At 32.0% G+C, this 11,313-nt stretch overlaps 1 protein-coding gene across 3 annotated transcripts; it reads left to right on the top strand.

Moving 5' to 3' along the window:
- The first annotated feature begins 210 nt into the window (after window positions 1–210).
- Tspan6 (tetraspanin 6) lies at window positions 211–11,198 on the top strand. 3 transcript variants are annotated; one of them, XM_033338903.2, is made up of 6 exons: window positions 211–272; window positions 386–474; window positions 9,661–9,849; window positions 9,946–10,122; window positions 10,243–10,446; window positions 10,650–11,198. In XM_033338903.2, the coding sequence occupies exons 2-6, from the start codon at window positions 415–417 to the stop codon at window positions 10,728–10,730; spliced, it is 711 nt and encodes a 236-aa protein (XP_033194794.1). In that variant the 5' UTR covers window positions 211–272; window positions 386–414; the 3' UTR covers window positions 10,731–11,198. The 3 variants fall into 3 exon arrangements, with proteins under 3 accessions (XP_033194794.1, XP_076478499.1, XP_033194795.1); XM_076622384.1 differs by having other exon boundaries at window positions 258–290; XM_033338904.2 differs by lacking the exons at window positions 211–272; window positions 386–474 and adding an exon at window positions 3,139–3,315.
- Window positions 11,199–11,313: the final 115 nt, after the last annotated feature.

Here is an 11,313-nt window from a genome sequence, read left to right on the forward strand (position 1 = left end):
AAATCTTTGCTATTAGAAGTTTCTTAGGTCGGATGTTGAATTGTTTTTAAGAAGTTTAAAATTGATCGTTAAAAATTTCAGTAAACCCTTCGGTGAATTTCATATTCTACGACTTATATTTTTAATGTTACGTTATCAAAATCAACGGGAAATTCATACAAGAGCTTTTTTAATCTTTCTAGATAAGACAGGTACGGCGCTATTACGCTTCATGACTGAAACTCGTTTCGCTTAGCGTCAGTAGCGTCAGTTGAACGCGAGACGTCAGTGTTGTAAGTGTTGCTGTTCTGGTTCGTGCCGTCCTTTAACCTAACCTGTTGAGCATCTTTCTGCGCGTCTTCCGAATTACTTCTGGTATTTTAACGGATTTATTTTCTTGAAACAGAAGTTGCTGGAAAGAAAAAAGCTACGAAGATGGGCTGTGGAATAGGAATGATAAAATACCTGCTTTTCATATTTAACTTCATCTTTGCGGTTAGTATGTTTAGTATTAATCTAACATATTTCCACGATCTTTCTTATTTGCCCATGGCGTAATATTCAATTTATATCTTATAATTTTCCAATGTGTTCTCGTTTAACGATTTATCATTTAAAATATATTGAAAGATAAATGAAATGAAAAAAGCTTGTCTGCAATAATGATAAAAGCGAATGCTGTGCTTATAAAATGAATGTTTAAACGTGTAATGATGTTACTGTTTTTCTAGCATTACTCGAAGGCACGTTGGTAATTTACTAAAGAGTATACTGTAGCCTGCCGTTTCACTATGCGATATGAATAGATTTTACGCCGTATTTGATTTGTAACCGATCACCATTGCTATTTTTGAATACTGATTATTTTGAATATTGATCTCTTTTAATTTTACTGTCCTTCTATGATTTTTTATTAATCGCGTAAAAGGAGCTTAGTAATTGAAAAATTTGAGTAAGTTTTATACGTGAATTTGGTTTTATTCAACAATTTTGATTTTAATACTTTCGTTTAACGTGTTCTTATTCAAGAACTAAAAAATAATGATTTTTCTTTTACCGTTATAATGTTATTAATTATGATTACTCGCGTATCAATAACAATACGTTATGGAAATCTCGCAATAAATTTAACGCTTTCTTCGTCGACATTATCGCGCCAATCAACTGTGAAATTTGATATTTCCTTAATATTAATCATTATACAGTACTTGAAATAGCAACAAAGATAACAGTGAAGGGTGGGTCACAAATACTGAGTCAGAGAAAGTTTTACACAGTTGTTTAAGCATACGACGATGTAAATGATAAGCCATGAGTCATGAGTCATGAGTCATACGATAAGAAAAATCCGTTGTGGTTGAAAAATACTAAGCCTTTCGGGAACTGTCAACACTAGGCGATGTTTAGCAAAATATACAAAATAAGTTTTTTTCTTTACTCAAATATATTTCAGTGAAAGATATAAATCTAGATAATTTATTCTATATTTCGTATTCTTTTGAATTCAATCTTTTCAAACTACGAATAGCAATAACATCGAATTAAAATTTAGCATAAATTTAAATGCGCATTATAATATCGTTACATGCATGTAAATATGTATAAGTATAAATAACATTGCGCAATTCGATAAAATATTAGCAACAACTGGGGATATTGTAATTAAGCAATTGTCGTCATTCAATTCGATTGTATTTGTTCGAGATTTGTGATATTGAGTTTAGGCTCGAGGCGACAACCAGTCGCCGAACGTAGCCGCGGTCAAGGGATGAACGCTTTGTCTAACAAAGGTATGGGGCAATAGTATAGCTCTCCTTAAAAAGAAATAGTTGTAGCGGCACTCGATAGTAAACATTCCAACGGTTTCTGTCTCGTGGCTCGCCACACGCAGACCTTATTCTTAGGTAAGATAATTACCAGATGTCGACGCATCTCCACAGTATATGTTCAGCTAGCCTGAGGACCCGTTACAAATTTTAAGATTTAGTTAACTAAAGTCCTTCAAACAGACAAACAGTCTTTGTCCCAACTACGGGAAGATAGGGGAAATCTATTTTTTTCACGAACGATGCTTCCCACTAGCAACTTTCCCTCAAGGGCGGCTAGCATCCTTCTCTAACCACCAACATGGAAATTGAGCAATTAACAACAACATCAATTTACCTCACTTTCCGAACGAAGACTTTTCTTAACGAATCCGATGACCTCGTGTCCTTAGACACACCCCATTATAGTTTTTCTCTGCAGCATCATCGTGACGGAAAGTCATTCTCTCGTGAGGTCTCATTAGCGAGTTACATAGCGTCTTTACGCTCGGTGAATACTTTACGTTTTAACAAAGAGCTAGTTTAGTAATACTTGTGCCGTAGACGAGTAGATCGAGTCCAACTTAGACTTTGTAAGAAAGTACATTTGTTATCCCGTTGACCGCGGTTGTCAATTCTGCAATATCCACACTTGTACTAATAATCATATTTGTATTAGTAAATATCTTCTCTATTGCATAACAACAATGTCTAATTCAAATGAAGATTCGTTACACGCCCCTAACCCTAATCATAATGTGAACCGGACATATTAAATAATCGATGTAACGATTCAAGTTGTATTAGAACTGTGATGTACTCTCGATTTTATAAAGTTTGCTTAGATAGAGTAGTTGAATTAGAACATCTATATCTCAACCTCAATAATTTTTTCTATAATGTAATCTCAAGATAAAAATGTAGTCTTTAAATCGATACTGATCAAAAAGTAAAATTCCATAACATTTTTAGTAATCTAAAACATAATTGTTTCTTGGCAAATTATCACGATATATAAACTGCATGATTGTAAACTCATGCTGAACTCTTATCGTTTTTTCCTTATCGAGATTTTACGTTTTTATGTCTTAAGGTTACGTTGCTGATCTCTCGCAAGCACGTTCTTCTCTCTTCGTCTTTTTTAATAATAGTAGTGTTGCATATAGTGTTAAGAAATTGCATTCTCTCACAAATGACGTAAACGCGAATCATTGGTTGCCAGGGAATCCCGAATGATGAGTGTATGTTGCATTGGTGGACGAGAAACAGAGATAGAATGAAGAGACTTTTTCTCACGTATTGCGGTAGATACGCTAACCGTAGGTGTTTTTAATGCTCGTTCCACGTTCGTCTCGTTAGATCAGTGTGCGTATCGCCTCGATCGTCCTTGTGACGTTACGCGCGTTTCTCTTCTGTTTCGATTGTGTCGTTTAATTTTTTGTCATCAAAATCGTGTGGTGAAAAGATCAAGATGAGTTGCATCTCGGATTGTATTAAATATTTGCTTTTTATTTTTAATTTTATATTTTTGGTAAGTAAACTTCGAAGCCAACAAGCTCTGCAAGATCACGATTCAAAAACCTTTAAACTGTTTTACCTACCAAATGGCCGGATTATAGATGGCTCTTCTTCTTTCTTAAATTTAGGAAAGGAATAGTTTATAGTGGAAGAGAAAAAGGTACTAAAAAGAGTTTTAAATATTTCTTAGGGAATCTGTCGAGACTAGGTTTAGTCACCAACTGGTTTTCTATTTGTGAAACAGAGCAAGAGAAAAACAGGAAATGGGGTTGGAATTTTAGGGTTGTAGAAATAAGAAAGCACGTTCTGATGTTTAACTGCCACGATAAAACTGGGATATTAGATCACAACGGTTTGCATGTTTTACAATGGAATTGCGTCATTTCTTCAGAGAAACTCCCCTCCAGTCAGAGAAAAACTGGATGTAATTCTGCTCTAAATTGTACGTTTTAGTCAAGGTTCGGTTGAACTGTAGTATCCTTGACATTTTATGGATCGTTAAGAACGCACCTTTATATTCCGTTTCTAAACATTATCATATTATTCAAGTAACTCGAGCATGTATTTTACATATGTTACATATATTTTGCATTAATATTTCATAATATTGGATGAATTCAGAGTTCATACTACTGTACATTCATAGTTAAAAATGCAAATTACATATAATGAGATGTGTTTATGTAAGAACACTTTATGAATAATAGGAATCGTTGCAAAGTGAAATATTCGGTGTATGTCTTATTATAGTTGTTGATATCTCCACGTTAATTAAAGGAATCGTTTCTTGTATTGTGCGTTGTGTCATTAAGAACTCATACATAGGTAGAGTTTTAGAGTACGCTGGTGTGAAATTTAATCGCTATCACGATGTAAATTCAACGTCATGCGGTATTTGCTCGTGATTATGGGCATGTTCTGAGATATCTCACAATTTATATATATGACGCCATTTTCCAGGAAGTCTGAAATCGTGTTAATTAACGTCGACAATAATACTAGTAACATTAGCACTGAAATATGAAAATAAAAATATTATAGCTGAAAATTACGCTTTGTCTATTTAACAATAAATGTCGAAAAATAATTTTAAAAAATATTGAATTCTCTGAATTGTTTGTTTTTACATACATAGCATAGCTTCCTAGTGAGATGCCGTAAAGCTCTTTGATAGTCTGTATGTTTTGGTAAAGAAGTTGTGTATAGTGAATAAGTTAGGTGAATCGAAGGCATTTTCTTGATTTTCTTGTATAATTGCCGAATATTTGGAAGAGAATGGTTCAATCAGAAAAATATTTCCACCACATAACCGTATTCATTATTTCAGTCAAATCTTGCTTCTCTTCTAACCATTTTGCATATAATTACACATAGTCTTTTTTTTTTACTCACAGTCTTTTGTATTAGATTTTTTACGTAACATAGTAATTTTCGAGCGTACCACGAGGTACTGTGAGATCAGTAGTTACTGGTTACATCACGTACGAAACGGGATCATGCGATCGGTAGTACATTTTCTTCTTTGTCTTTGTCCATTATGAAAAAGTACAATATTGCAAGCACGTCTAGCGTTGAATAAACGGAGATTAAATTGTCCACTGTGTGATTTCTATATTGTAAATAAAATTTTGGCACAGAAACCTATATAAAATTGGCACGTAAAACTAAATGAAATTCTGAGATTGCCGTAATATAATAGCTTGACGAATGAGATAATATTTAAGTATTGGCATTTTTAAGTTTTAATTCATTACGTAAACGAATAAAAAGAATTAATCAGACTGATTGTTTGATTGAAATAACTTGAGCTGGATTCTTTGTATGTTAAACGATCGATGTATACAATTCATCTATTTAGTATATCGCTGATAACTCTTTCTCCCTAACCAGACAATTAATCCAACACGAGTAAAAAAGATTGCCTGACACATTGGTCGGTTATCGAATCTATTGAAGATAAACTTAAATCTCATTCTGTATTCTGTGAAACGATATACATTACACATACTAACGCATGATGTACTCCAAATGTTTGACCAGTTTTCTACGCGATCAATAATTCATACGAAGTAGCAATATAAAAAAGAAAATATTCGCGATAAATTAGTTTATCTACAAAGCAAGGTTGCACTATTTATTTTATGTAGTTATTTAATATATCATTATCATATAAACCTGCTCTATCGTATTTACATTGTGTATTTAATATCAGCAATTAATCTTACGCAAAATTTCTACCTTAAAATCATGATCTATATTAATCTATGGACATATACAAACAATTAAGTTTATATTAAGATTTATTTGAGGAATCGACTTGTGTAAAAAGGAATCATGGTAACAAGCTAACATATAAAAGCGTACATGAACATAGTTTTCGTAATTTTTTAACGCATTCGTGGAATGCAGTGGATCGACTTTTGTAGCATTTCACAAAGATAACTATCGTCGCAACAGGGAAGTACACGATTTTACTCTTTCTAAGAATGGAAATAAATATCGGATCAATGGTGAAATAACCGGTTCCGTTTGCTTTTCACAGTCTTTCATAAATTTCGACGACTGTATCGCGTTTCATTATAGTTTTGTTATCACGAACTTGATTATATATGCGTCAGAAACCTTGTCCTGGAAATGTTGACTCATCTGCGTTTCGGTATATTTCGGGTATTTTGCGCGCAGGTACTACAAACGTAGCTACGTATGCGAGATTTTTCAAACAGAGAAAAGAAAAAGAAGACGTTGCTCGTTTGGCAACGTTTCTTTTGTGTCGCGACGGAACACTTTTCAAGGCTTCGCTGTTTTTCAAACCGAAAACAGGTTTTATTAGCGTTCTAGAAAACTAGCAAGATAGTTGATTTTTCTGAAATTGAAACCATTTCCATTACGTGACACAGTTGAAAATATATATTTTTTTCTTCTTTTTCGTTTTAACTTTGCATTGCATGTTTAAAAGAACTCTAGATGATAGAACGATGATGCTTTATACCGTCAATTAACAGCAATAACGTGCCAATAAGTATCGTTCTCTGAAACTATCAATACGCCTATAGTAGTTTTAACTGCAAGCATTAAGCTTTACGGCTAAATTGATTTATGTACTCACAAAACGAACTATTACTGGCGTTAGAATATTTTTTCCTATTCGGAAATGTGAAATGTATTAACATATACGAATAATATTTTCTGTCTAAAATATTAATCTTTCCGAATTTCTAAACTGTCTCTTTCAATTATTTGATAATATATTATGATTTATTGTTAACGTTGCTTTTAACGTAAATAACGTAAAATAAGATTATTATCATGGTACTGCAATTAGCTTTTTTAGTTTAGTTTTTTTATTAAAATCATTGATTACGATCTCAAGATAAACTCTGTGTTATTGAATATCGATTATATTTCTGTTGATTTCTTGGAAAACTTGGTATTATCTATAAAATTGTCCAGTATTATTTTTCAAATATTTCAAGCTACAAACTACTTTTACACGATTTTCATTTAGAAAGTTCCAGATGGCAGACCTTGGCTCTTCATTCAGAAAGAATCTTTGTTCAGGCGGAGATATAAATGAATACGAGAAACAAACTGCAAGTTAAAAGAACGTACAGTTCAGACAAAGTCAATTCGAAACTTATTTCCATCGACAGAGACGTATGTTGTTTCAGAGGAAGTCAGTACCGAGGTATATGTTGAATAGGATGATGTCATCTAGTTTGAGCGATCAAGTATATAGCTCGCGTGTTCTCTATTCTCTGACTATTCATGTTATCACGTCTAGGAATATTGTGTCCGATTAAACCAGCTTGATATGACTTCAAAAGTTCTTAACTCTTAATCCTTATAGTGAGAGACATCTTAGACGTTACAATTATCATGATAATTTTCTCTCGAATGTCATCTTCGTCATTATAGACTCATATAAAAATTTTTATTTAAGTAAAAATATTAAACAAAAGTACGATTAATTTTATGGATATATAATTAAATAATAACACTTCAATTGGAGTTCAACAATTTACGTATCTTTTTTTCTGATCAAAGGTAGGGTGATAATAATTGGGAATTGAATCGAAAGAAATACGTAAATAGCTTGTAAATATATTGATGTTTCATCATCGAGAGTGATAGAGAGAGGCACAGTATCATAATTTCTGAATAATGCATAGATTAAATAACGCACCGTTACGCTTTTTTTTTTATTGGAATTTATTCTCGACAAAATGCATCACGCCACTTAGAATCAGTCTTGAATTCCCATGAGCTCCTCCGTGTCAGACATTCATCATTTAAGAGTCTGTGCATCGATCTTCAAATTGTTCTCGATTCTTTAAAATCTACTGTAGAAACTTGTATAATAAGAATAATAATAATAACTTGAAAATAACTACTCCAAGTAAATCGAAGTGTACAGTCCTCCAACTCGAGGAAGCTATAGCCGAGGAATTGTAAGCAGATTTCAAATGATAAATTCACATCGCGGACTAAAAATTGCGTGACAGACATTCTCACATATTCAACTCTCAGTATCGATCACAATAGTTTCAAACATACGCGAGACACAAAGGAAATATACTACAATATAAAGTGTCAAGGATACAAACGGCGTATTTACGTATTGATATGCAATTGGCTTTACTCAAGCGAAGTACAACCATTGATCTGTTTATTCTCGTGAAATATAATTTAACTTCTAAAACTAGAATCTCACCTAGTTCTAAAAAAGAAAGTTACGCTACATTAGAATCTCTTTCTTTAATTTGATCTGTGAAAATGAATTGTTCTGATAGTGAGCACAATGATGTATGGTTTAGAATCAATAAAACCTAGAAAATTATTAATTATTATTAATTTTGACAAATTCAATATCGTGAATTTTTAATTCTGCTCGATTTTGCGTGATCTCAAGTGATTCCTAACCGATTTTGTGATTAGACGTTGCCGAAGTAGCCCTCGGGATTGCTTTTTTCTCAATCCAATATTTTAAGAAGTTATTTATCTGATCTCGATGCCATGATCAATATTTGTGCACATCCAATCTAAACAAAACTTCGAGCAATCGCAATTTCACTGAAACGTTTATCGGTCTATTTCCTACTTTAATCAAATGATTGTATTCCATAGCAATATCTTATCATTGATTGCTTATTATCCAGGATCGCTTACAGTTTACATTTTACAGTAGCTATTATTATTATATTTTTGATCGGTAGTAAAATTCTACGAAAGATTTGATATTATCTGTAAAATAGAAAAAATTAATAACTCCGTTTTATTAATCGCATTATATTTTTACAATTCCTAAAACGTTAATTTTAGATATCTTTCCTATGATAACATGGTTTCATGGAAGAGTATCTATTTTGAAGTTAGTTATCCGATTAAAAAGAGATATTTATATCAATCAAAATTTATATTTCGATATAATCATAACAATGATATGCAGGATCGTATTACTTAGAATTTTATTACTTAGATTGTATTAGTTAGAAAGACTTGCGTATGTTACGTTGTAAATATTTCTTGTCTCTTGTCTAAAAAACGTTTCAAGTATCGAGCAGATAGCATTATCATTGTTCTTGTTTTATCAATGAGACACTTGATATTAACAAGAAAATTCATTTATATAGATACTGTGCTTAGTTGTTAAACATTACAAAAATAAAAATGAAATTTTTAGAATATTGTATTCTTTACATGTATTGTATTCTGTTTATTTTGAATCATCGTGGATTTTGGTAAATTTGTAAGTAATATGGAGTGCAGATAATTTACATTACAGAAAGGCAATGATGACTCAAAATTTTATTGATAAAAAAGTCCGTTGATATTACTATAGGAATTTTTAACATTTCTTTTTTCTTGTCCAACGATATTTATTATCTTCTTTTTTGGTTGCTCATTTCTTTTGTGCAAGTTATACCATTGAACGTGTATTTTATTGAAAAGATCCTGATTTGCTCCAGGTCTATTGTCAGTATGCTTTGTTGAAAGTCTGTTCAACTACCACCTGGCTCGCACCTGGAACATGACCTAAATTCACCTACGGACGGTTGCAATTGTAGTGTACCGTCTACAGAATGTTCAATGCCAACCGGTTAATATTGTGCAATGTGATGTAATAAGTTGCTATCTTAACCTTCAATCGGTATATATATTTAGAAACTCGACGATCCAATCGATTAAAAGTGGCACAAAAATTAATTTAAAATGAAATAATATTAAATATTATTAAATAATCCTCTAATTGATATTTTTTGTAAATTTTATATTTCTTATATTAGACATATATTATATTTTGTATTATATTTACTCAAATTGAATTTTTGTTCATCCTTGACATTTTTACGTGTTGCAGATATGTGGATTGGCTATTTTAACTCTTGGCGTTATTGTACATCTGCGAGTGTCAGAAATAACCGATCACATTGATACCAATCTTTTATTCCCATCGATAACGTTGATCGTTATCGGCAGCATAATCTTCATAATATCATTTTTCGGATGCTGTGGCGCCATCCGGGAGAGTCATTGCATGACAATTACCGTAAATATATTGATCATATTTATCACTTCAAATTCCACCTAACATTTTATTATAAAGATATTACTTAATAAGATACAAATTATTTCCCTCTTTTAGTTCGCATCGTTCCTTTTGTTCATCTTAATCGTGCAAGTGGCAGTTGCTGTTTATGTGTTTGTTGTTGTTAAAAACAGCGATGACAAGATTGATATCTCCGAGAATTACGAGAAGATATTCAAAAATTACGGCACGGACAAAGAAAGCACAAGAGTGATTGATATTGTGCAGAGTAGCGTAAGTAACTTTACGGTTGTTAAATGAAAGAAAGTATTCGTTTCTTGAAAAACATTCTATCTATCTAAAACGTTATCTAAAAACGTTATGATATATCAAATTCGGATTGCTTTTGTACAGTTGCATTGCTGTGGTGTCTATTCTTCGAAAGATTTCATTCTCCACAATCTCCGTATTCCGCCAAGTTGCTGTGGTTTAGCAGAAAATCAAACCTGCTCTTCAAACGATGTGTATGAGGTAGGCTGTGTGCCAGAACTAAGGCAAGCGATCTCGAACGCTGGAACTGTACTTGGCAGCTTAGCTATTGCTATTGCCGGTGTTGAGGTAAGTTTTTTTTATCGCTGTATTCAGTAAATATCGCGTTACTCGTAAATAAAACTAGTGAGCCGTATTTGTGCCGATTTTCACGATATTTTATAATTCCTTCTGTGTTTTATGTATATATACAACATAAAGTATATAGTGTACTATAAAATATAGTAGGAATATGTAAGATCTGTATATAAATTATGTATATCATGTTTCAGTTGATCGGAATCATATTCGCACTTTGCTTGGCAAATTCTATAAGGAACGCTGAACGCAGGAATCAAAGAAATATATATTAAAAACGAAAAGTAATATAATTGGTAACACTACCATTAATAATTTGATTTTAAGTGACAGAAGAAGTGCAGTTATTCTATGAAAACAAATTTAGATATTTTTTTAAATGGATCAATGAAAACGAAGACGGGAAAAGTGCCTGTTTTTCTAAGTTGAAGCACGATTTTTGTTTAAATTTTGACTTTGTATGTAATATGAAATGTATAAACATGTTATTTAATCCCTTAACTTACAACTACGGGCATAGCCCGTAGTACGATGATCGGCCCAAATATAATATGTAATATAATATATAATAGCTTGTTTACGTTTTCGGCCCAAAATTCTCGAACGTAAATCATTAAGGGGTTAATATATTTTTAATTTTGGTACATTTCTGTTAAATTGGATATATTTTTTTATGTACGACAAATAAAATAATTGTAATAATGATAACCTGTCATTAATAATAATAATTGGTGCAAAACGTTTCTAGAGATTCGATACATTTCATGCCACTTCTTGTTGTATAACTTTTGTATACATTCACATATATATATATACATATATATACATATATATATATAAATATATCTATATATGTAA

Source organism: Bombus vancouverensis, chromosome 10 (assembly GCF_051014615.1).
Source record: "Bombus vancouverensis nearcticus chromosome 10, iyBomVanc1_principal, whole genome shotgun sequence".
Taxonomy (NCBI): Eukaryota; Metazoa; Arthropoda; class Insecta; order Hymenoptera; family Apidae; genus Bombus; species Bombus vancouverensis.